Below are 27,669 nucleotides of genomic sequence, written 5' to 3'. Positions count from 1 at the left end.
TTGGAGCACATACAGAAGCATATAGTTAGTTGTTTCTCTCTCACACCATTTGAGAGCAGAACTGGAAAGGAACTGACTATTTATGGTACAAGGTATGGTGACTAGTGAAATATGCACATAGATGCCAATCTAGAGGTGACTTACAAGTGGTACATCAATTTGAGAGGCTTAAACCAGGCCACGAAAAACATGGCATTTGTCATAATAAAATTATTATTATTATTTAATAAATTCCCTGCTGGATTAATATCTCCATTACTTGCACTAATCCAGAATAGCTCTGACATACTAACAAATTACACCCATCCAATGAGCTCTCCAAATCTCCAGTCATTTTCTGATAATATCTTCTAGAGTAGGGCTTACAGTTTGCTTTACAATCTCTTTAGCATTCAGCAAAATTACCACTAACAAGTTAATTAAAGGAGTAATCATTAAGAACTGTTTCACAGGTCCAGTTTGTACATGGTTGTTAATGCAACAAACTCACAGTCAGTAAGCAAAGCAGAAGTCGTAAATCAACATAACTATTAAGTCAGTACCCGAGTGAATGTGGGGTCTATATTGAAACAGGTATTGTTGACCACGAGGCAGCTGTAGCAACAATGATTATACAAAGGACAATTAAAACAAGTAGGAAGATTTATGTTCAGTGAGCTAGATGAAGAGGCTGTTGTGATAGCTCAAAGAGAAACTCCAAATGGTAACATCCAAGTAATAAGTGTGGAAGACTACAGCTCAAGTCAAAAATAGTAGTAGATATATGTGTGTAGCAGAACAGATCATAATGAAAGTGACCCTCGGTGGCCTACAACCACCATAAATAAACTACTAACTAAACAACTACTTCTGCATAACAGGTATAAAACAAAGCATAAAGTTATAGATAAAGAAATGTTGAATGAAATGCATTTTGCTCCCAAGAGGCAATCGAAAAATCCTCCAATGACTAAAGTAGCAGAATGTTATCATAAGATCTCACAAAACCCAAAGAAATTCTCATAACATGGAAAGGCTTTAGGCACCATAGTTCGTGTCCACACACCATATAGCGGAGATGCTGAATCGCAGATAAGCACAACAAAAAGATTCTCATACTTATAGCTTTCGGCCATTAAGGTCTCTGTCAACACGCTGCGAGCAGCAGCAGTGCATAATGGGAGTGGCGAGTGGGTGGGGGTAAGGAGGAGGGTGAGCGGGGAGGGGGAGGGATAGTACATTGTTACATTCCTTCCCGGATTTTCCATTGATAGTTTGAGTCTAGACACTCACAGACAAGACAGGAACTGAAATTAATGGTAGCAAAGTAAAACCAGAAAAGATAGACTCCATGATGTAATGTCCCTTTACTAAGGAAGATGCAAAACTATTGCCCCAGTTTAATTCTCACACCACTGCCAAAATAAATTATACAGATATTAGTGTCAGCAGTGCTGGGAAACAGCTAAAATTTGCTAAAACTAAAAAAGGCTCCAGGGCTTATGATGGTGGTTAATGGTTACTGCTGTGTAGTTACTCTACTAAGCAGCACCCATATGAGCCAACCAGTTTTGACTTTGCCTGATACTGCTCCTATCTTAGGTACTTCGACTTTGCACAGCTCCGTTTAAAAAGAATAGTTTGACGTAGTCATGGGGTCGAGCCATGCACATCTGCTTTCATGCCCTGCAACTAATTCACTGCAAATAACAACTTGTAGCTGTGAACCTGCAGTCAAATCGTCTATGCATTGACTAGAACTGCGAGTTAATAAACACACAGAAATGTAAAAGTTAAATGAATAATTTAATAACAAGGATTCTATTCTAATGTGTTAATTTATAGGGACAACAGCAAATTATGTTAAATAATGTTCATTTGAGAAAGGACACCTCAAATAAACGGGAAGTTGTCCTACAATAATGACTTAAAATGCAGACAGAAAATACCCTTACCAAATGCAGTAAAATTACATTTAGAGCATCACAACAATAGTAGCAAAATCCCCAAACTAAATAGCTAAATAGTCATCAAAGATACGCGAAAACTAAGGCCATTTCTTAATCACAATACACAAACATTCACCGGCTCAAAACAGGTCATGATGATTCATAAATTAACACATGCAGTACAAAGAACAGTAACTCATACTCTGTCTATCCTCAGTTCCATAATAAAAGCACAAAAAGTTAGATTCCTACTCTGGGGCACATTCAGACCCCTTGAATATAAAGCCCCTTCAGAAAGAGTATGATAGCAGCTGTTCACTGCACAGAATCAATCAGCTAGACAACGGAATCGCGCATGTTACTCTTGACAGGTCTGTCTTCTTCCAGACCTTGTGTGAAAGCGTCCAGAATCACTACCTTGAGCTCTCCATCTGAAAAGTCCCAGACTCCACTTGACTCCTGTAGCGTTCTGCTTCTGTCTGCTTTTCCATTGGTTGAAGGCCATCCCCACCAAAAATTCATGGCTCGAAATAAATTAATAAATTACAACAATATTTAAATGAAAGAAATGTTATAAACATTTGATCACTCAAAGAGAGTCACAATAAACCTAAGTAAAGATTTGTCCATAAATAAATAAGCCAGTATTTTTGCACAAGTGCGCTCATGATAAATGGGAATGGACTGTCGTTAAATACATTTAAACAATTATTTAGGCCTGCTTATCACAAATGTCTTTTAGCACTCTTTTACAAAGTTGGTGTCAGCTAACATATGTGACTTAAATTACCACAATTTTCTATTACCAACTGCAATTAATATCTAAATAAAGGTATTGGCAAAATAGTACACTGTTCATTAAATAAATACATAAGTATGACAAACTATGAGGTACTGATGCTGTATTCATTTGCTGTGTAAATGTGGAGAATATTATTTTCTGACAAATATTTGCGTAATAAAAAAGTTATAAAAGACATCATAAGTCAATAAATAAAAGACAGACAGGTGAGTGGCTATCAGGGATGACAGCTATTGTGCAATGCTATCATCTGAGATATCGTGTTGAAATTGCATGAAGCATTTAAAAGTTGTTAATTCAGAAGTGTATTGTGAAAATGTTTATACACTGTGGGATATTAACTTTGTAGTTTTAAAGACATTGAAATGATGATGTATCACTGGATGTGGCTCATTTTTCTGAGATCATAGATGTATTAAGATTGGCTTTAATGTGTAACTGTGATTTACTGTCTTAAGTTCAAAGGGTTGTAACTTAGCCATCTTTAAGATTTTCTAACACACCGCTATTTCTTGTACAATTGTTTGTCCTCCTAAGTGACTGACTGTCACCAAAATCCCCCATACTGGGATTAACCCACACCTGCTCCTTTGCTGATGCATCTGGCTTGCCTGAAGAGGCCGAGGCTGCCCACCCAGCAGTACTGTGCTCTCAGCCCTGGTGTTTCACAGCTTCGCAAACAAATTCACCTTACCTTGTACCAATTCTTGGCAGTCAATTAGCAATTCTAGGTAGCCGATTAGCTCATCTACAAATGGATAACGTTGCAGGCTTGACGGTACTGATGCTAGTTTCTATGCAAAACTCACTACATTCATTCCCATTTTAACCGTAATATACTGAAGAATCCTTAAACAACAAACTGGGCCCAGCAATTGGGAGAAGGCACAGGTCATACCCAACTACAAGAAAGGTAGCAGAAGTTATCCATAAACTACAGTTCAACATCATTACTATTGTAGAACCCTAGAATAATTCTGAGCTGAAACATAATGAGATGTCTAAAAAAGAATGACCAGCCAACTTGCACTTTTGTCTCGTGACATCCTTAAAGTTGTAGATAAAGAGTGGACACAGTACTGTATTACTTGACTTCTGAGAAGCATTTGACTCTGGGCTACATCAATGTTTGTTAACAAAAGTACTGTTATTGGTGTATCAAATTAAACTTGTGGCTGGATTAGGATTTGTTGGTATGGAGGATGCAGCATTTAGTCTTGGATGGAGAATCATCAACAGGAGTAAAAGCAACTTCAGGCGTGCTCCAGGGAAGTGTGTTGGAACCCTTGCTGTTCATACTGCATATTAATAATCTGGCAGACAATATTAATAGTAAACTCACAATGAAACATCACTAACACCACCTCTTATTTTAACCCTTTCAGATCAACTGTCGGACTATGTCTGACTGATTTTCGACGACAGCTCCGGTGTTGGACAATGTCCGACAAGTTTCCATTATTGTGCTTTCTGTCCATTCCATTGTTGGAACTCGTAAGGCACATGGCAGCACTTAGTACAAAGATCGAAACATTCAAAACGTGTTGCATTTGCACGTTTCTAGTAGGATAATGGCCAGCAGAAAATGTGTAAATGGTAATGATATTGCCAGCTGACTTTTCAACTACACTGAGGACAAAGGAGAATTTAGTGATGAAAGTGATCAGGAAGAAACTTCCGTTGTGTGCTGTATGTCACTTCTAGTGAATCAGAATCTACTGGCGGAATGGAAACTGAAGAGAGAGAGAACCTGTAGCAAAAAGCTGGAAGATTTAACATGATGGCAACGGTTATCTCACAAAGTTTCCTTTTTCTGTCACGCAATAAGGTTTCATCATACCTCGCGGTGTTTGACTAAACTTCAACCTTGAATATTTCCAACTATTCTTCACTGACAATCTCATCAGTGAAACTGTCAATGCTACAAATTTGTATGCTAAGAAAAGATACAGAAAGTCAATCAACTTACAAGAGACCAAATTTCACACCCAAAGAGGGATGTTTCAATAGAAGAACTGGAGGCTTTCCTTGGTGTAATACTGAACATGGCCTTGAATTTGAAGGCAGGATTAGCTGACTACTTTACAGAGGACTGGCTAGAATGAACTTCATTTTTCAAGGATGTTTTCTCTAATATTCGTTTTTCTCAATTATTTTGGATGCTGCATTTAGCTCCACCTGTCACAGCTCAGGTGTGTTAACTTATGAATGGGAGCAATGTGACGAACATTAGCAAGTATATTGACAGTAAATTCAAAGAACATTATGTAAAAAAAAAATAAAAAATAAAAAAAGGCTAGAGATGAGATTCAAAGAAAGAATTCAATTCAATTGCTATAATCCAAAGATGCCTATGAAGTGTGGTTTGAATTTTCTGTCTGTGTGATTCAGAAAATGGTTAACTGTTTTCCTCACTTTCCATATTATGGAAAGACAACTACAGGAAGTCTAATTCATTCTGATTTACCTTTGCAATCCAAATGGTGGTTCATTTGGCACAGCAGCTGCTAGCTTATGCAAGTGATTCAGGCTATCACATCTTTACTGAAAGGTTGTACACAAGCCATCAACTTGCTTTTGAATTGCACAAAATGAAATTTCATTCAACAAGAACAGTTATGGGCATGAAAGTTTTTCATGACAGAGTCCCTGCATAAAAGGTTCTCACTTTACTTGCCATGTCAAATTAGGATAAAATTCCAAGCTACAACTGCCCCATCACCGTCAGGGGCTAAAACTGACTTGTGAACTGGTGAGGCTGACTTTTTTATACCAACAGAATGGCATTAATCTGCTGTATTACATCATGATAACAACACAGAAATGATGCATACCAAGTTGGTGCCCTCAATGTCCATAGATTTTGTTTGAGCTCTCCATCTAGTGTTGCCTGAAACACCATCCCTCACAGCAGGTGGTCAACGGCGAGAAGTCTTCTACTGTGCTTTTTCTTTATCAAGTGCATGCTTCCGTGCAATGCTGTGTGTATAGTCTGTTAATAGGCTGTCCCTCTGACACACCTGATTTATCAAAATATCTGTATTTAAAATGATGCTGATGCTCGATACAGTGATGATGGACAGTGCATACAGACTGGCCCACATAACTCTCGCCACACTCGCAAGGAACGCTATAAATTCCCAAGACTCTCAGGCCAAGATTATCCTCAACAGTAAGGAAACAGCGTGCATCAGTATCGTCTCAAATACAGGTATTTGGATAAATCAGGTGTGGCAAAGCACAGCCTATTCCAAATAAGCACAAGATTTTGTTAGGACAAACGAGAATATTTGTTCACGCATCAACCTATTTGGTCTCTGTGATCAGGGATGCAGCTGAAAGTAGACTTTGTGAAAACAACTTCAATACACAAACTGGCTATGCACTTAGTAATGCATGGAAGTGGGCAGTTGATAAATAAAAAGCACAGAGCAAGACTTCTAGCAGTTTACTGCCTGATGTGAGGGACGGTACTGCAAGCAATGCTAGATTGAGAGCACAAACAAAATCTATGGACATCTGGGGCACCACCCCAGTTATGTGCCACTTCCATGTTGACATAATCATGGAATACAGCCAAAGAGATGGCATTCTTTGAGGATAAAAGTGGGAGCCTTGCCAGTTCACAATAATCAATTTTAACCCCTGACAATGATGATGGAGGCAATCATCAAAAACTCGCAATTTTATTCCAATTTGATCCGGCGAGTAAACCAAGAACTTTTTATGGCAGTACAGTTATGTGTTGCAGAAACGATTTGCTATGTGATTTGAAGATGAAGAAAATTGCTGAAAATAAGTTATGTGCCTATCAAAGTGAGATGAAAATTATATGTCTTTCATTCCATGACAAGAGGTTAGTTACAATGCTGAGTACATTATTCGGTCCTCATACTCAACTGATCACTGGGTACACGAAGAAAGAGCCTGTGCAGTTCCTGAAATCCACTGTTACTTTGGAATACACAAAGTTTATGGGAGGAGTGGACAGGGCTGATCACTACTGCGCTTGCTATGGTTTTACGAAATGATCATACAAGTTGTGGAAAAAATTATTCTTCTGGCTGATTGAACTTGCTGTAGTGAACAGTTACGCTCTTTACTCAACAGACAAAAACACGTATGGAGAACAGCTACAAACTCATCACACTTATACAAGAGATCTAATCAGACAGATAGTCCATCAGGTAAGAAATACAAATTCAAAGAAGAGAGGACACCATCATTGTCTGACATCGAGAGGTGACTAAATGGGAAGATGAGCTTTATAAAGTAGAAGAAAAAGGATTGTGTGGTTTGCAGCAAACACAAGGAGAAAAGAGGAAGAAGAGAAACAATTTTCTACCACAAAACATGCAAAAGGAAGCCTGAATATCACCCGGAAGAATGTTGAAGAAGTACCATACAGAAAAATATTAGAAACCACCATAAACAAATACACCATATGTAGTTTAAAAAACTAGTGTAAAAGGAAATAAAGTTGTAAGTAATCTCACAGTGCATTTAATTTTTTTACAACAATAGCATAATAATCAGTAATCTCTTACATACTTATCCACATAAAATAAATAAGAGTTGGGGAGAACACTGCAAGCACAAAAACTAGATTAGAAAGGGTTAAGGACAAAAAAGCACAAATGCAAGATGTCAGCCACGCAATTGATCCTGCATGAAAATTTTGGCCACAATTATGATAGTACATAGTTATGACTGTTCTGAAAGTATAGCTATTAAACTTAGCCTGCACCAGTCGTTTGTTGCTTGCTCCTGCAGTCACTGAATGCTCGAGTGCAAAGTACTGAACAGTAGAGTAACAAGCAGAGCCATCCTATTAGGGAATGTTGACGATAAGGGAAGAGGAGGGGATCACTTCCGACAAACATGTTTTGAAATCTTGTCCGAGAACACACTGTTTTATGGTTCAAATGGCTCTGAGCACTATGGGACTGAACAGCTGAAGTCATCAGTCCCCTAGAAGTTAGAACTACTTAAACCTAACTAACCTAAGAACATCACACACATCCATGCCCGAGGCAGAGTTCGAACCTGCGACCGTAGCGGTCGAGCTGTTCCAGACTGAAGCGCCTAGAACCGCTCGGCCACTCCAGCCGGCCATTGTTTTATGCAAAAAGAGTAGTCAAGCTCCTGTCAGCTTCACACACATGCAAGCGCATTATTATGAAATGGAGCTAATGATTTTTTTTATTTACAATTTAATCACACCAATCACGTTGAAGAATAGTGCAACTTCTGCAAAAGTACTGCGGTTCAATAGTGTCAGCTCTTCAATGCAAAGAAACTAAAGCACAACAGCAATGTTAATAGTTAAATAGTGATACACTGATTCTTAATGACTTACTTATTTCATTAATTTACACTGCATTTGTGAATCGCAACACGAAAGTGTTCACTACAAAGAGATCTCTGGCGCCAATTACAGGTTAGAAACAGCACACTTGGAAATAATTAATGGTACTTTATGTTAATGCATTACACATTTGCAGGACAGAGCGATTTACAAGCAGTCGGAGCCTGCGAAGTTTAAAAGCTGTACGTTCAAAGGATCATAATTTTGTACTTTCCGAATTATGGCCCAGATTTTCACATGGGATCAGTTGCTGGGGCTCATATGTTGCACGTGTGCTTTTTTCTTCCTTAAAATATGTAGTAAAGTCAGTGATGTTTCCTTGTCATACTGGGTACCGGAAAACTGTAGTCAGTATAAAAAGGATACTACTTAAAAATCATTTGTATGTCATACCTTAGAATATGTTCATGTGTGTGGAACTCATACCAAATAGAATTACAGAGGGTGCTGAACGTATACAAAGAGATTGTCAGGAGTGTTCAAGGGTTTGTTTTACTCGCAGGAGAATGTTACATATATATTGAAAAACACTAAATTGGGAAACATTTACAGAGAAGCACCTATTACCCCACGAAACCTACTGCTCACTATGGCCTGTGGGCTTTTGTCATTATTCCCATCTGGCAGGAGTTCATATTTGTCACTATTGGATTGGGATATATATCCCTCCACACTGCAAATGGCAGGCAGGACTTGAAATGGTATAGGCTGTGCTTTGCATGGTTGCAAAAGGGTGCCAGTGTTGCTGGGAGCTAAACAGGTATCATTATATTTGTCTCAATCATGGGCATTAGTGAGCGACTCATCTCTACGAGTTCACCTGGCCACAAGTTATAGTGGAGGGAGATTGCGGAGCTGTGTAAAGGGGAGAGGAAGTGGGTGACGCTTGGCCGTTGTGAGGTGCGAGCGTAGATGGTGAAGGTCTTAATGCTACATAGGAGAAGGATACAGGTACAATTGATGGTGGCTGGCCATGCACACAGCTGTCAGAGGTCTTATGTGGTGACTGTCAGGGGGGCACAGTGTTGACCTGCTTTGCAGCTGCAGGTGGTTATGGGGTTAAACCTGCTGACTCTGGGCCTCTGTGACTTTGAATAACTGATGCTCCCTATATCCCACAATGCTGCCTCATACAAATTACAGTGAAGGGCTTAATCTGCCATCCCACCATGTGGAAACCCTGTCTTAGACTGCTGGCCCCGAATTTTCTGTGCCAGATGTAAACAATCGGCAGCAAACAGGGCTGTGCCCATGCAACACTCAGCTGGACTGTGGGATGGATCGATAACTTGGAGGAATCTCATTAATGCTTCCACACAAGACATCATCAGCACCTTTTTTGTATCTGAGTTTCAAATTCCTGATCAGCTGCTTAACCTCCGTGTTGAATGCTCGGTGTAGTGGACATACTGTCCAGTATTTAATGCCATTACACTGACAAAACCACTCAAAATCAGGCGAGTCACTGCCTTATACTATGTTTTGGCATTGATATTCATGGAGGTTGTCGAGTTTGTATTATTATGCAATTTCATCACAAATGGGTAGTCACCTAGCACTTCTGCTATATATATAAGTTCAGCTTGGCGTGTTGCTCCTGTTCCCATCAAAAGTGTTCTATTCTTTGAGCACTCACTGATTTCAGTATACCTGCTGCACTCATTAATGTACACAAAAGGTGATACTTTTTCATATGCTTTTCAATAATCATAAACACATTTTGAGACATGTTAAGTGTCCTGTTACCCATAAGCTTTTCAGTTTTAAGCAGCTTTCACTGGGCTATGAGTTAGTGTTTTGTACCAGACATTGCACCCATCTCACACAGTGTTTCTGGTGGAACAGTTCATCATGGTTTTCTACCTAGCAGCTGGGGAAACAAAGAGTGCACCCTGACAGAAATTTACTCACCTGCATAAACCTTATACAACTGAAGTGCAGCAGTTTCCAAGAATTCGCCGGCTAGCAACTGTTTTGTCTCGACAGCCATCCAACCCACTGGCACATACATCATTTTGATGTTAAAGCAAGATCCTCATACCGTGTGAAAGAACATTCCACCGCAACAACAAACGGTGGTCACTGAAGCATTAACAGCTGTCCTTACTAGCCCCAGTGCAGTACCCACGGTATTGTCAAACCTGTAACCAGCCAATGAAGACAAGCTCCATGAGGTGCTCGCAAATCTGGCACAACTCATGGGACGTGTGGATTATCGAGTGCTGTGGATGCAGTAAGAAATAACCTGCAAAGATTTTTCATTTCCTTGAATACGATGACACCTTTCCTTTGCAAATATGAATGTTGTGTTATATTCTCTGCAGATTAATTGTATGAACAGCATATTCACCTAGGAGCCTAAACTCCAGATCAAGCCCAAACATTATGGCAATGCATCAGTTTCAGGCAGCTAATGGAACAACTGTTTTAAGTAAGCAATGGAAGGTGAGAAAAGTAGCTAAGTGTTATGAGTGAGTGAACTGAAAGAACTGGATGTTATTAATAGTTTCCTTAAATTTTTGCTGACACAGTTTCAACACATTTTATAACTTTTTTGGAATGAAGATTTTGGTGACAGACTGATCGCAGTGTATCATGACGTCTAGGTTAGTTTTAAAGGTGACAGTTTCGTTATGAGCAATGATGTGAAAAGAAGCAATTTACTGGAACAAAGGTTGTGGAGTGTGACTGATCTATAGCGTAGCCCCAGCTCTAGATTAGGTTGAAAAGTGAAAAATTTGGTTGTAAGTTCTCAAAATCAATGACTATGATATGACAAGAAGTACATGTATCGAATAGTTCAAGCTTTTATTCAGAAGACCATCGGTGGTCATGTATTATGTATGTCTCCCATTACTTTTCATTGTCATCTGTCTGTCTGCCACAATTTCTTTTTAATTTTTATGCAATTATCTTGATAACTTTTGTGATCATAACTGCTGTTTTTTTTTTAATATGCCGTGCATTTCATCTTATGTTCATAACAAAGTTTTATGCAATTTCTTCCATTTATTGTCTCACGATATGTCATCTGTCTGCTGCTCTCTCATTCGTTACTTAACAACCAGCTGCTTACGCGTTTCCTTGCATTTCTGTCACAGCTCACAGAGAGCAGGCAATGTTGTCCCATAAAGAAGTAAGTGAGGGCACTGCCCCTGATCCAGACCTTACACATAGTGTGTTTAGTGAATTTACTCTTTGTGAATAGCACTAAGTGGGCCATAAGCTCAATGCCTCTCTCAGACATATGAATCATACTCGACTACATTGTACACTTCACCCAAACCTACTACTGAGTTGTAATCATATAACCATCACTGGATGGACCATGATGATTTATAACTAAAATGGCAGTAGTAAACTCACATCATACTAATTTCTATACATATTACAAGATTTGGCACTCGCAATATTAAACTGACTTACAAGAAGCTTATTTGATACCACATACTTTAAATAAGTACAAAAAAATGAACGTTTTATGCTATTTACCACATGAGCTGCCACAAGCATATGTAGGGGTACTCTGATACAATGGTGATGTACTTAAGGCATTCAACAGCACAGCCATCAGCATCCTAAGTGGACATCTAGCGGTTTGAATGATGTTTGTTCTCACAAGTGAAACCCTGACGACTGCCGAGGAGCACACATTAGCATCCCCCCTACCTCCACCCCCAGAAAGTCCAGCTACATAAATATGTTGTTCGTATATATCAAAATCCTCCCCTCATTTTGAAAAATGTCCTTATGCACACTGTATGTTATGTGGGTTGCTGACTACTTAAACAAAATCCAAAGTCAAGCCATTCAATCAGAACTTGTCGACTAACTATCCATAGTACTTTAGGCAGGAAGCCTGACACTGCACAAAAGTTTTAAATTATCTAGATAAAATACTCTGCATCAGAAGTGGTATTCCACAGGTTTCACATATTGGTGGATAATCCTGCCGGAAAAGGAAACCATGTGTCAATGGACATCATTATATTCTTAACCAAATGAGCATCACTTCCTTCCACTGATGTGACTGGTGTAAGATTTGCCACACTTTGGTGGTCAATGTGATTGAGTGCAGTTTGTTGTTTAACGCCTCTAACACTACTTCTTCCCATTGATGAATGATACTTCTGGCCAACATTGAGATAATAGTATGTAGCAATATGGAACACTGAATCACAATGCCTTTTCTACATGCTTTTTCGGCTGATGTGTTGACTGCATCATTTCCTCATATCTCAATGTGTCCCAATACCCAGCAGAATATCAACTCTTTGCTTTATTTCTGGATCTCCTGTAAAATATATCTTGGACAGTTCGAATATTTTTTTCCTGCCGGATTCTTTTTTAGTACAGACTGCAAGGCAATGAGTGAGTGAACTCAGATCATAAAGTACTGTGATGGTATCTCACCTGCTCCAGGGCAATGAAGACTCTGTATACTTCAGCAGCATAATTTATTAGTTGTTCCAGCAGGCAAATTCTGGAGACGCTATAAGGAAAGACTGCTGAGCAATCAATCAGAAGACTCCTAGTGGGCTGACATTGAAACAATCCTACTTCAAACATATGGTTGAGAGAGAGATCTCAAAACAAGGGCATTAGTGAAGGCAAATCTTTAAAATTGTTTAGTTAATGTATGATAAAAATCTTTTGCTGCAGCTAATAGTAATTAAAGCCTGTAAGTTCTGAAAACTTGCCTTTATTGAAGAGATACAGATTTATCCTTTCGTGAAACTTGATTGTAAGGTAACAGCTGTAATTGGGTTTTTTAACTCAAAAGGAGCAAAATCAAAAAGTCATTAAAAGTCAGTGAAAGGTGAGCGCAACAAGATTTCATTTGGTGACAAAAGATATTAAGAGTGTCATTCTTTTTCTATAATGATATAATGTTACAACAGCAGCTGTTTGTTAAGTTTGCACTTGATGGGATATTCCGTGTAAAGTAGGAGACACGATACTTAGCCTAAAGGTTTAAAATTTGGTACTTTTTATATATTTTTTGAAAATGCTGGACTTTTTAGTGTATGGCAACAATGGTTTGTGGCCCATTATTGCTTATCTTCATAATCCGTAGCCATTTTTGTAGTGGCATATGTTTTTTGTGTGATGAGTGTGTGAATTATTGGAGATTTTGGACCTTCATTTCAACTAATTGGCAGGTAAGAATTAGCATAACATTATGTGTATTACTGTTACATACCCTAATGTAGTGCATAAAGAGTATAAAACTGAAGTAGGTATATTATAGGTTGGAGTAAACAATGTAATACAACAACATGAACTTTCATGTAACATGAGTCACTTTCATGTAATTAAGTTTTTATAGCAAGAGAGATATTAAAGATAACTTTATCTTGTTCAGTAATTTATTTCTTAGTGTGAATGTGTAACTAATATCACTACTAAAAGTTTCCCAATTTCAAACAATATCGTAAAAACAGAAAATTAAATGTGTAACGTGAGTTGCGTAATCCGAGTCACAGCCTATTTTAAAATTAGAAGAAGAGGATGCCCTTAGCAGCAGCAGAAAGACAGGAGCAGGAAGAGGGAAAAGTTAAAGACTGAAGGAAAATATGAAGAATTTAGGAAGAATTATCTGAAAGAAGCTCAAAAGTGCCAGCAGAAGCCGAAACAAAAGTTTCTACAGTTGAGTCAACATAAGCAAGCACTGTTATTACAAGAAAGAAGAGCTAAGATAGGAAGAGTGTTTGAAAACATAGGCAACATAAGATGGAAGATCAACAACCTAGTAAAGCAAGTTTGTCACAGTATATGTAACGTAATGCTCTGTATAAAGCCATGACTCGAGTGTTGCAATTGCTTACATTAGCAAGGTACTGTCAACTATACCTGAAAATGTGAGGGTAGTTTCACTCTGGACAGACGGATCTGCCTCACAATTTAAAAACAAATATATTACTGCTGCTGTACCTCAATTTCAATCATTTCATAATGTGCTAATCTGTTGGAAATTATTTGCTACATCCCATGGTAAAGGAGCTGTAGATGTAATTGGTGCAGTTGCGGAACAGCTAATGGGGAATGCAGTAAAAAAGCGAAAATTCATAGTAGGCGATGCATCAACTTTTGCTCAGGTAACTGCAAGTACCACAACTACGCAGGTTTCACATGTGTCTAAGATGGAAGTCAAGGAATCAATGTGAAACTTAATCTGGCTCAAATATTTTCTTCAGTACTGTCAATACCAAACATAAAAAGGCATTCACTGCTTTCACTACAAGAAAGGAGTACTACAAACATAGCTGCTGTCTCCAAAGAATTTTGCTGCTGCAGATCATTACAGGAAAAAACTATAGAAAGTGTGAAAATTGGAGACTGGTACAAAGTAGAATATCACAGTAAATTCAATGCTGGAAAAGTACATGCAGTTTTTGGAAATTCTTACTTAATCAGGGCAATGGAGTGTGCTGGTCACTATTGGAAATGGCCTGTAAAATATGATGAATTTATGAAGAAAATTAATCCACTTCATGTCATCAATGCTAGAGGATATTTTTGGTTCTCTGACTTTTAACTGAATTTAGAATTCATTTTCCTAGAAGTCATGCAATTCTGTCAGAGACAGCAACGGACTTGGAAGAGCAGTTGAATGGAATGGACAGTGTCTTGAAAGGAGGATATAAGATGAACATAAACAAAATCAAAACAAGGATAATGGAATGTAGTCGAATTAAATCAGGTGATGCTGAGGGTATTAGATTAGGTAATGAGACACTTAAAGTAGTAAAGGAGTTTTGCTATTTGGGGAGCAAAATAACTGATGATGCTTGAAGTAGAGAGGATATAAAATGTAGACTGGCAATGGCAAGGAAAGCGTTTCTGAAGAAGAGAAATTTGTTAACGTCAAGTATAGATTTCAGTACCAGGAAGTCGTTTCTGAAAGTATTTGTATTGAGTGTAGCCATGTATGGAAGTGAAACATGGAAGATAAATAGTTTGGACAAGAAGAGAATAGAAGCTTTCGAAATGTGGTGCTACAGAAGAATGCTGAAGATCAGATGGGTAGATCACATAACGAATGAGGAGGTATTGAACAGAATTGGGGAGAAGAGGAGTTTGTGGCACAACTTGACTAGAAGAAGAGATCGGATGGTAGAACACATGTTCTGAGGCATCAAGGGGTCACCAATTTAGTATTGGAGGGCAGCGTGGAGAGTAAAAATCGTAGAGGGAGACTGAGAGATGAATACACCAAGCAGATTCAGAAGGATGTAGGTTGCAGTATGTACTGGGAGATGAAGAAGTTTGCACAGGATAGAGTAGCATGGAGAGCTGCATCAAACCAGTCTCAGGACTGAAGGACTGAAGAACACAACAACAACAACAACAACAACAGCAACAACAACAGATGTCATGCTCTTATAATTTTTCATAGTGTTTAAAAAGTGAAATGTTAACGTTAAGTTTACCTCATTTGGCACATGATGTCATATTTTCATTTCTTTGCTTGCAGAAAAAAAGTTTTTCCAACAAGAAGTAGCAAGTAACATGAGTCACGTAACATTGAGCCACGCACCTTTTTTCAATACATTACAATATTTCACATGGTATAAATATGTTTAGAAATCTGTAACTCTAACATTTAAATGCCAACCTAATATACATTTTCTGTGATAAAAACCCGATCCATATTCCTAATAGTTTGAGGATATTTTTGACCTAAAATGCACATTAGGAATAGGATGTCCCAAATTTGTAACATGAGTTACGGTACAACATAAATTACATTCTTGTTCTCAAATTTTAGCGCTCTTCCCTGCTTAAATAACACTTCAAAATCTTTGCCTGAATAACAAAATTTATACTGATTTACAAAAGAAAATATGGGTTTATAGATTTTAACAATTCAACATAATAAAACACAGATTTCAAAATGTAACGTGAGTCACCACAGAATCTCCCTGATGGTAATATATGAAAAAAGATAAGCATCAATAAATATCTTACTCCACTAATACTAGCTTTCACATCCATAAGATAACACAGTCGTGAAGGACAGAGGGAAGATACAGCTTTCATGTTCTGTCCATAAAGAGATAGTCAGGAGGGAGAGCATAAGGTTGATTGTGGGGTTAATGCAAAAGGTTAGCCAGGACCTACTGAAGGGTGATTAACTGAAGCGTTTGATACCACTTTATTGAAGGGTGGTCAAGTGAAGTATTTCATACCACTTCACCCATTCATAACCAAACTGTCCTCTTTAAACCTAACTTAGACCTTGGGCGACACAACAAATCTCACTTCCACTACAAATGGCATTACAGTATCTAAGCCAGATGAAAAAAAAAATTGTCAATGTACTGTTCTCTTTCTGTCTGCACACATATGGCATCACTGTCACATTAACATTACATTAAGGGATGAAGTTGACACCCTGGTATCATCAGAGTCTGTTAACCCGATCCCTATATAATCTGAGTTGCGATTCCATTCATCCTTCAATTTGTGACAACTGTGTTTTGTTGTACGATGTCAGGCCCACTCATTTTATTTTATTTTTTTTATCTTGTGTAGGTAACATGTTGTAATTGGTGGCACTCTCTTGTTTGAAAAATTGTTTGTCACACGCATTAGTGTGTCCCTTGATGTTGGGCAAATGTATGTGTCTGTCATTTCAAGAGTTTTTACATGCTCCCTAGTGATTTAATTTGATTTAGCATACTCCAGGTGATGGATTAGTGCTTGTATTCGGCATTATTAGTGCTGTGAGTTTATTATGGTTAGAAATTTAATAGAAGTATTTTTTATTTTCTTTTTTTATTCCCCATGAATGGATATGACAAACTTATTAGCAGGTTACTGCTTATTGCAATGGCCAAAGATATGTTGTCTATGATCAAGTTCTTACAGTTATCTGAACCAACTGTGGAAGATTTTAAGATTTTGCTTTGATTTTTAAGTCATGCACATGCACCTGTGTGTGTGTGTTTTTGCGCGCGTGCGCACGCTTATTTATTTTCTTTTTTTGGGGTGGGGGGTGGAGGTTCTATTCTTTTATAGTAATATGCATGCATTGTGAGTTTACAGTTGTTTACGATACTGAAATGGGTGACTATTCGCATTTTCATGGATTTTAGAGTTTTTCTTAATTTTGTCTGGCAATTGCATTGGTAGAATAGCAGTTTATCATCACTAGTTGGGTTATATTTTTTATATTAATTGCAGTATACGAGTTCTGGTTTGTTGTACTGTGGACTTCGTTTTAGGTACATAGAGTAAGTGAAAGTTTGAATAATGGATCTGATGATTTGAGTGTGCTGGTTTTCAGTACTGCAGGCTTGTTTTAGCTGGCATGGAAGTCAAGTGTATTTGCAGTGTCAGGTTCTGGAGTTGTGTGTGTGTTCCTGGTATCAAGGGCATTGTCAGAAGGAATGAACATCACACCCTTTCAAAGGAATCATCCCAAAATCTGCCTGGAGCAATTTAAGGAAATCATGGAAAATCTAAATCTGGACAGTCGGACATGGATTTCAACTGTTGTCCTTCCAAATGCAAGTCCAGTGCACTAACCACAGCACTGTTACGCTTGATGGCTTCGTTTGAATTATAAAGCCCAAGTGACATTTGCAATACCTGGTTTTCAAGTTTTATGTGAACTCCTTGTATTGAAGGGTTCGTTTAAGCTATGTAGCTCAAGTGAATTTTATGATACCAATGGCATCATTTTTGCACTTTTTTCGGTTTTGTTGAAACTTCAAAAATCTGTGTGCTTGATTTTTTTGTTAATACATGTATTGGAATGGTGGTGTTATTATCGTATATTTAGTCTGTGACAACCCAAAACTCTCTACTTCCCGCTTTTGTCATTGGTTTCATTTTATTGCTCGAGTTAAATATTTTGTGTGTATTGATGTTTGGTCTGGGGTATAATGGGTGACTTCGTGGTCACCATATCATAAACGCTTGAAACAGGGGTGTCTGTCATCTTGACGACATCACGGGTCAAACCAGATTGGTGGAATTGCACTTTGATTTTGCCATGATACCACATAAAATCCAAACTCTGATGTCAAGACAGGGATTTTAATCCTGCTCCTATTGGGCACTTAGGCCTATCTGATATCTTAAGCACTTCATCATCTCACTCAGTAGGTCCCTATACTGTCTAGATATCATAATCATTTACAACATGGCAATCTAATAGTTTAATGTAAGCCTTGTAGTTCATTAGAGTATTGCTGAAATGAGTTACACCTCTACACTGTGCACCTACATCACAAATGTTTTGACACATAAGAAATGAAATGTCATGTGACAAGGGCCTCCCATAAAGTAGACCAGCCACCTGATGCAAGTCTTTTTAGGTGACGCCACTTCAGCAACCTGCTTGTCAATGAGGTTGATATGATGAAGACAACACAATAAACAGGCCCCCGAGCGGAGAAAATCTACGACCCAGCAGGGAATCGAACCTGGGTCCCTCGCATGGTGTTGCCACACTTACCATTCAGCTAAGGATGTGGATTTGACACACACTGGAAGGAATATATAACACTGCAGTTTCACTTCTAGGTTGAACATTTTGTTCCCATGTTTGATAAACTGAGCTAATAACCCGACTTTCAACAGATACTTAAAACAAGTGACACACAATGAAAATAACCCACAGCAGTCAACAACATACTTAATTAAATGTCACACACACACACACACACACGAGAACTTACACATGGAAAAACATTTCTCCTCCTTCAATATGAAATCAAGTGCTTTCTTTCCTCACTACTTACTCTCAGTTTTCCAACTCCACAATTATGATTACCCAGTGTCACTGCTAATATGCTATAATATAATCTATAGTTTTAAAATCATGGAATAAGAATATAGAACAATGTTTAGCATCATATAAGGCTATACATGCCCGCCCGGTTGGCTGTGCGGTCCAACGCATGGCTTTCCGGGCGGGAAGGAGCGCCAGTCCCCGGCACAAATCTGCCCGGTGGATTTGTGTCGAGGTCCAGTGAGCCGGTCAGTCTGTGGATGGTTTTTAGGTTGTTTCCCATCTGCCTCGGCGAATGCGGGCTGTTTCCCCTTATTCCGCCACAGCTACACTATGTCGGCGATTGGTGCACAAACAAGTTCTCCACGTACGCGTACACCACCATTACTCTACCATGCAAACATAGGGGTTACACTCTTCTGGTGTGAGACGTTCCCCGGGGGGGGGGGGGGGGGGAGGGGGGGCACCGGTGGCCGAACCGCACAAAAACGCTGGGTTCGTCATGGGGCGGCAGAGGGATGAAGTGGACTGCGATAGTCGTCGTGGGGTTGCAGATCACTGCGGCTGTGGCGGGGACGGAGCCTCTCCATCGTTTCAAGATCCCCGGTTAACATAACATAGCTATACATTCAGGGTGATTCCTCACTACAATTGAGTGTGACAGTATCTACACTCAAAATGGGTGATAGACCGATCTGCAGTAGAACACGAGGTCTGTATTAGAAGGAAGGTGAAAGTTTGGTTGACAGATGGTGACGTCAAAACATATCTATCTGCAGGTTAGCCCAAGATCTACGTTCACTCCATATTTAACAACTTTTCATTTACAATAACTAAAACTACAATTCAAATTAAAGGGGCTACATTAAACCCTTCAAGGTCATTACTCGGAACTCTCTCATGGGTGATTTGGCCTAAGCAAAATTGGTCGACATACATAATTATTGTATGCGAGTGAAGCTGTTATCTATTAAAATTACTGCCACAGTACACTCTGACACATCATGTTCCAATAGAACAATATAATTAAGAAGCGTGTAACATGTCACAATGATATTCATCAATTACACGCAACAATCATGTCAGTGTTGAGAAACATGTCCTCATAACGTCTACTGATTCTTCGCATATATTTCTTTCATCCGGTAGGGTTGTTACCACGAAGGCTTATCTGCGACACTCGCTGCCTATGCGTGGAAAACCGATTCCAACACTAAAAGACAGCTGTAACGTATGGACACCAAGAACACTAATGAGCCTTGGGAAGATAATAGGGACAAGGAATCGAGGGCCAGTTACTCCAAACAGAATCTCTCTAAACGTCAAAATACACATTTCATGCAACAACACAATTTCGAAACAGGCCTAGGGCAACCTAGGTATGAACACTCAATAATGATAATAACATTGCTTTTTCTTTTCAACTAGTCTCGAAACCTCATAAATAACGCGTCTTTCTAACACGCAACTAACAATTTCTTGCTGCTGACCAATGGTATAACTCACCATATTACACACTGTAAATTCTTTCTCAGTTTATCTAATGTACAAGATATTTTCTGTATCTTATCTAATGTAACAGCCATCTTTAGCAATCTCTGTGAGCAAAATTAACACAAAGAATGCTAGCTGTCTTCAATACTGCCGTCTCTTCGATAATTTCACATATCATTCACAAACTCGCACAATCACAACACAAGCTTGGCGCGAAAACAATCAGAGATACAATAATCAGAGATGTAAATAGAGAGTTCACGGAAGCCGTGGAGGTAACATCCAGACGGTGTCTAGCCCCAGCAGAAATGGGTACCATGGATCCACCAAAGGCGGACTACCACAGCTATTAATTGCTTTCATACCAAAGGGATGGGCTTAGTGTTCAATTAAGTAAATACTTTCGAAAGTAGAAAAATGTCCCTAAAGAATGTGATAGGAACATCACTCCAGAGTTCAGTAACTCCTTATAATTATTTTTCTGCAATAGAATAAGAGTGACGAAATGGATTAAAAATTACTGAAACCGAGAGTATGGACTTGGTGAGGTTCTTACTACCTCAGAACACTCGATACTATAAAGATATCTCTTATTTCAGCATACTGATAATAATTTTTTGCTTTTGTCTTTAAGTGTAAACATTACCAAGAAATGGAAGTTCATTCCTGGCCTTAGAGATTTAAAGCTACTAGATCAGATTAGATTAGTACTTGTTACATAGACCATGAATACGACACTTCGTAATCTACATCTACATCTACATGATTACTCTGCAATTCACATTTAAGTGCTTGGCAGAGGGTTCATCGAACCACAATAATACTATCTCCCTACCATTCCACTCCCGAACAGCGCGCGGGAAAAACGAACACCTAAACCTTTCTGTTCGAGCTCTGATTTATTTTATTTTGATGATCATTCCTACCTATGTAGGTTGGGCTCAACAAAATATTTTCGCATTCGGAAGAGAAAGTTGGTGACTGAAATTTCGTAAATAGATCTCGCCACGACGAAAAACGTCTTTGCTTTAATGACTTCCATCCCAACTCGCGTATCATATCTGCCACACTCTCTCCCCTATTATGTGATAATACAAAACGAGCTGCCCTTTTTTGCACCCTTTCGATGTCCTCCGTCAATCCCACCTGGTAAGGATTCCACACCGCGCAGCAGTATTCCAACAGAGGACGAACGAGTATAGTGTAAGCTGTCTCTTTAGTGGACTTGTTGCATCTTCTAAGAGTCCTGCCAATGAAACGCAACCTTTGGCTCGCCTTCACCACAATATTATCTATGTGGTCTTTCCAACTGAAGTCGTTCGTCATTTTTACACCCAAGTACTTAGTTGAATTGACAGCCATGAGAATTGTACTATTTATCGAGTAATCGAATTCCAACGGATTTCTTTTGGAACTCATGTGGATCACCTCACACTTTTCGTTATTTAGCGTCAACTGGCACCTGCCACACCACACAGAAATCTTTTCTAAATCGCTTTGCAACTGATACTGGTCTTCAGATGACCTTACTAGACGATAAATTACAGCACCATCTGCGAACAACCTAAGAGAACTGCTCAGATTATCACCCAGGTCATTTATATAGATCAGGAACAGCAGAGGTCCCAGGACGCTTCCCTGGGGAACACCTGATATCACTTCAGTTTTACTCAGTAATGATGTGGAACATGTCGGGTTAAGAAAAGGTGTCTATACAAGATATTACATTACACAAAATATTAGATGACACTTAATATTTTTAATTTTTTTGTTGGGATTGGGGAAATTACCCACTTACTATATCCAAAAATTCATCTAATAAGTAGAAGGAGTTGCCATTAAGAAATTCTTTTAATTTCCTTTTAAATGCTATATGGCTATCTGCCAGACTTTTGATGCTATTAGGTAAGTAATCAAATATTTTAGTGGCAGCATAATTTACGCCCTTCTGAGCAAAAGTTAGATTTAATCTTGAGTAATGAAGATCGTCGTTTCTCCTAGTGTTGTAGCCATGTATACAGCTATTACTTTTGAATTCGTTCGGATTGTTAATAACAAATTTCATAAGTGAATATATATATTGTGAGGCTACAGTGAAGATCTCTATCTCTTTAAATAAGTGTCTGCAGGATGATCTTGGATGAGCTCCAGCAAATATTCTGATTACACGCTTTTGTGCAATGAACGCTCTTCTACATAATTGTGAGTTACCCCAGAATATGATGCCATACGAAAGTAGCGAATGAAAATAGGCATGGTACCTGAGGTGTATATCACCAAAATGTTCAATGAACCTAATAGCATAAGTAGCTGAACTCAAACGTTTCAGCAGATCTTCAGTGTGTTTTTTCCAGTTCAACCCCTCATCAATGCATACACCTAGAAATTTTGAATATTCTATCTTGTTGTTGTTGTTGTGGTCTTTAGTCCTGAGACTGGTTTGATGCAGCTCTCCATGCTACTCTATCCTGTGCAAGCTTCTTCATCTCCCAGTACCTACTCCAGCCTACATCCTTCTGAATCTGCTTAGTGTATTCATCTCTTGATCTCCCTCTACGATTTTTACCCTCCACGCTGCCCTTCAATACTAAATTGGTGATCCCTCGATGTCTCAGAACATGTCCTACCAACCGATCCCTTCTTCTAGTCAAGTTGTGCCACAAGCTCCTCTTCTCCCCAATTCTGTTCAATACCTCCTTATTAGTTACGTGATCTACCCATCTAATCTTCAGCATTCTTCTGTAGCACCACATTTCGAAAGCTTCTATTCTCTTCTCGTCCATACTATTTATCGTCCATGTTTCATTTCCATACATGGCTACACTCCACACAAATACTTTCAGAAACGGCTTCCCGACACTTAAATCTATACTCGATGTCAACAAATTTTTATTCTTCAGAAACGCTTTCCTTCCCGTTGCCAGTCTACATTTTATATCCTTTCTACTTCGACCATCATCAGTTATTTTGCTCCCCAAATAGCAAAACTCCTTTACTACTTTAAGTGTCTCATTTTCTAATCTAATTCCCTCAGCATCACCTGACTTAATTCGACTACATTCAATTATCCTCGTTTTGCTTTTGTTGATCTTCCTCTTATACCCTCCTTTCAAGACACTGTTCATTCCATTCAACTGCTCTTCCAAGTCCTTTGCTGTCTCTGATAGAATTACAATGTCATCGGCGAACCTCAAAGTTTTTATTTCTTCTCCATGGATTTTAATACCTACTCCGAACTTTTCTTTTGTTTCCTTTATTGCTTGCTCAATATACAGATTGAATAACATCGGGGATAGGCTACAACCCTGTCTCACTCCCTTCCCAACCGCTGCTTCCCTTTCATACCCATCGACTCTTATAACTGCAATCTGCTTTCTCTACGAATTGTAAATAGCCTTTCGCTCCCTGTATTTTACCCCTGCCACCTTCAGAATTTGAAAGAGAGTATTCCAATCAACATTGTCAAAAGCATTCTGTAAGTCTACAAATGCTCCAAACGTAGGTTTGTCTTTCCTTAATCTTTCTTCTAAGGTAAGTCGTAGGGTCACTATTGCCTCACATGTTCCAGCATTTCTACGGAATCCAAACTGATCTTCCCCGAGGTTGGCTTCTATCAGTTTTTCCATTCATCTGTAAAGAATTCACGTTGGTATTTTGCAGCTGTGACTTATTAAACTGATAGTTCAGTAATTTTCATATCTGTCAACACCTGCTTTCTTTGGGATTGGAATTATTATATTCTTCTTGAAATCTGAAGGAATTTCACCTGTCTCATACATCTTGCTCACCAGATGGTAGAGTTTTGTCACGACTGGCTCTCCCAAGGCTGTCAGTAGTTCAAATGGAATGTTGTCTACTCCTGGGGCCTTGTTTCGACTCAGGTCTTTCAGTGCTCTGTCAAACTCTTCACGCAGTATCATATCTCCCATTTCATCTTCATCTACATCCTCTTCCATTTCCATAATATTGTCCTCAAGTACATCGCCCTTGTATAGACCCTCTACAAACTCCTTCTACCTTTCTGCTTTCCCTCCTTTCCGTAGAACTGGGTTTCCATCAAAGCTCTTGATGTTCATGCAAGTGGTTCTCCTTTCTCCAAAGGTCTCTTTAATTTTCCTGTAGGCAGTATCTATCTTACCCCTAGTGAGATAAGCTTCTACATCCTTACATTTGTCCTCTAGCCATCCCTGCTTAACCATTTTGCACTTCCTGTTCATATCATTTTTGAGATGTTTGTATTCCTTTTTGCCTACCTCATTTACTGCATTTTTATATTTTCTCCTTTCATCAATTAAGTTCAATATTTCTTCTGTTACCCAAGGATTTCTAGCAGCCCTCGTCTTTTTACCTACTTTATCCTCTGCTGCCTTCACTACTTCATCCCTCAAAGCTACCCATTCTTCTTCTACTGTATTTCTTTCCCCCATTCCTGTCAATTGTTCCCTTATGCTCTCCTTGAAACCCTGTACAACCTCTGGTTCTTTCAGTTTATCCATGTCCCATCTCCTTAAATTCCCACCTTTTTGCAGTTTCTTCAGTTTTAATCTACAGTTCATAACCAGTAGATTGTGGACAGAGTCCACATCGGCCCCTGGAAATGACTTACAATTTAAAACCTGGTTCCTAAATCTCTGTCTTACCATTATATAATCTATCTGATACCTTCTAGTATCTCCAGGCTGCTTCCATGTATACAACCTTGAACCAAGTGTTAGCTATGATTAAGTTATGCTCAGCGCAAAATTCTACCAGGCAGCTTCCTCTTTCATTTCTCTCCCCCAATCCATATTCACTTACTATGTTTCCTTCTCTCCCTTTTCCTACTACCGAATTCCAGTCACCCATGACTATTAAATTTTTGTCTACCCTCACTACCTGAATAATTTCTTTTAACTCATCATACATTTCATCATTTTCATCATCTGCAGAGCTAGTTGGCGTGCAGTATGCTGTTTGTAGTAGCTTACCCGCACTCCTATTTTTTTATTTATTATTAAACCTACTCCTGCATTACCCCTATTTGATTTTGTGTTTATAACCCTGTATTCACCTGACCAGAAGTCTTGTTCTTCCTGCCACCGAACTTCACTAATTCCCACTATATCTAACTTTAACTTATCCATTTCCCTTTTTAAATTTTCTAACTTACCTGCCCGATTAAGGAATCTGAAATTCCACGCTCCGATCCGTAGAACGCCAGTTTTCTTTCTCCTGATAACAACGTCCTCTTGAGTAGTCCCCGCCCGGAGATCCGAATGGGGGGACTATTTTACCTCCGGAATATTTTACCCAAGAGGATGCCATCATCATTTAATCATACAGTAAAGCTGCATGCCCTCTGGAAAAATTACGGCTGTAGTTTCCCCTTGCTTTCAGCCATTCGCAGTACCAGAACAGTAAGGCCATTTTGGTTAGGTTACATGGCCAGGTCAGTCAATCATCCAGACAGTTGCCCCTGCAACCAGTGAAAAGGCTGCTGCCCCTCTTCAGGAACCACACGTTTGTCTGGCCTCTCAACAGATACCTCTCCACTGTGGTTGCACCTACGGTACGGCTATCTGTATCGTTGAGGCACGCAAGCCTCCCCGCCAATGGCAAGGTCCATGGTTCATGGAGCTACCCATTTCTGATCGATGTCTATATTTATTAATGGTGTCATTCCATTTACTGTGTGGAACTGTATGTACTGTGTTTTGTCAAAGTTTAATGAGAGCCCATTTGCAGAGAACCACTTAATGATTTTCTGAAAAACATCATTTCCAATTTCACCAGTTAATTCTTGTCTGTTGGGTGTCATCGGCAAAAAGTACCAGCTTTGCATCTTCGTGAATATAGAATGGCAAGTCATTAATATGTATTAAGAACAGCAGAGGACCCAAGACCGAACCTTGTGGTACCCCATTCTTGATTGTTCCCCAGTTTGAGAAATCACCAGTTTTTTGCATAATATGTGAACTGCTTATTTAAACTTTCTGCACTCTTCCAGTTAGGTATGATTTGAGCGCTGTCCCATTCATACCACAGTACTTGAGCTTATCTAGAAGCATTCCACGATTTACAAAATCAATAGCCTTTGAGAGATCACAAAAAATCCCAACGGGTGACTTCCGGTTACTCAGAGCATTTAGTATTTCATTAGCGAAAGAAGATATAGAGTTTTCCGTTGAAAAACCTTTCTGGAAACCAAACTGACATTTTGTTAAAACTTAATTTTTACAAAGGTTTGAAGCTACTCTACAATACATTACTTTTTCAAGAATTTTGGATAAGACAGTCAGGAGAGAGATTGGGCGGTAGTTGTTGACATCAGATGTATCCCCTTTTATATGCAGTGGTTTAACAATGGCATACTTCAGTCTATCTGGGAAAATACCCTGTTTCAGAAAGCTATTACATATGTGGCTAAGAATCCCAGTTATCTCTTTGGAACAAGTTTTTATTATCCTGCTCAAAATGCCATCAATTCCATGTGAGCTTTTTTTCTTGAGAGAGTTTATTATCTTCCTAATTTCAGAAGGAGAGCTGGATGGAATTTCAATTGTTTCAAATGGTGTGGGTAAGGCCTCTTCCATTAACTACCTTGCTTCTTCTAATGAACATTTAGATCCTATTTTCTCTACAACATTTAAAAAATGATTATTCAAAATGTTTTCGACTTCCAACTTGTTGTTTGTCAAGTTTCCATTCGCTTTGCTGGTAATGCCATCATCCTGTACTCTTGGTTGCCCTGTCTCCCTTGTAATAATATTCCAAATTGTTTTGATTTTGTTATCAGAGATATTAATCTCAAACATGATCTACATGCTTCTGGACTTTATAATAGAATGATGTGATTGTCTTCATACTTAATAAATAAATAATAACCTTTCTTAATGTAGCACAGTAGTTTTTATAATATTTGGCTGTTTATGGTTCATTATTCTTTCTTGTTGTGAGATACAGTTCCCTTTTGTGGTTACAAAATATTTTTATTCCTTTAGTAAGCCAAGGATATTTGCATGGTTTCTTATAATTAGATTTAACTGCTTTCTTGGGGTAACAGTTTTCAAATTCTCTTACAAGTGTGTCATGAAATAAGTTATATTTTAAATTAACATGAGGTTCCTTGTACATCTCATCCCAGTCCAACTGCTTAAGATTTTCTCTGAAATTTCTAATTATTGAGTCATTAATTGAATGCACAACTTGGAGGGCAGTTTTGAATTACTGAATGGAGCTATGTCATATACTGTAACTAGCTGAACACCATGATCAGAAAGGCCGTTCTCAACAGGCCAAGAATTTATGTTTTTAAACTTATCTTGGTTTATAAAAGTGTTATCTATCAATGTGC

General features: G+C 38.7%; 1 protein-coding gene across 2 annotated transcripts in view; it reads right to left on the bottom strand.

The window, feature by feature from the left end:
* The window catches only part of LOC126251406 (breast cancer type 1 susceptibility protein homolog), a 284,502-nt gene extending 263,995 nt beyond the window's left edge, over positions 1-20,507 (bottom strand). For both annotated transcript variants that reach the window (XM_049951814.1, XM_049951815.1), the window contains exon 1: positions 20,349-20,507. In XM_049951814.1, coding sequence (XP_049807771.1) covers positions 20,349-20,428 — 80 coding nt within the window. In that variant the 5' untranslated portion in view covers positions 20,429-20,507. The remainder of the gene's footprint in view (positions 1-20,348) is intronic.
* Between the last annotated feature and the right edge of the window lie 7,162 nt (positions 20,508-27,669).

Source organism: Schistocerca nitens, chromosome 4 (assembly GCF_023898315.1).
Source record: "Schistocerca nitens isolate TAMUIC-IGC-003100 chromosome 4, iqSchNite1.1, whole genome shotgun sequence".
In the NCBI taxonomy this organism is placed as follows: domain Eukaryota; kingdom Metazoa; phylum Arthropoda; class Insecta; order Orthoptera; family Acrididae; genus Schistocerca; species Schistocerca nitens.
This window is presented reverse-complemented; position numbering and strand designations above follow the sequence as displayed.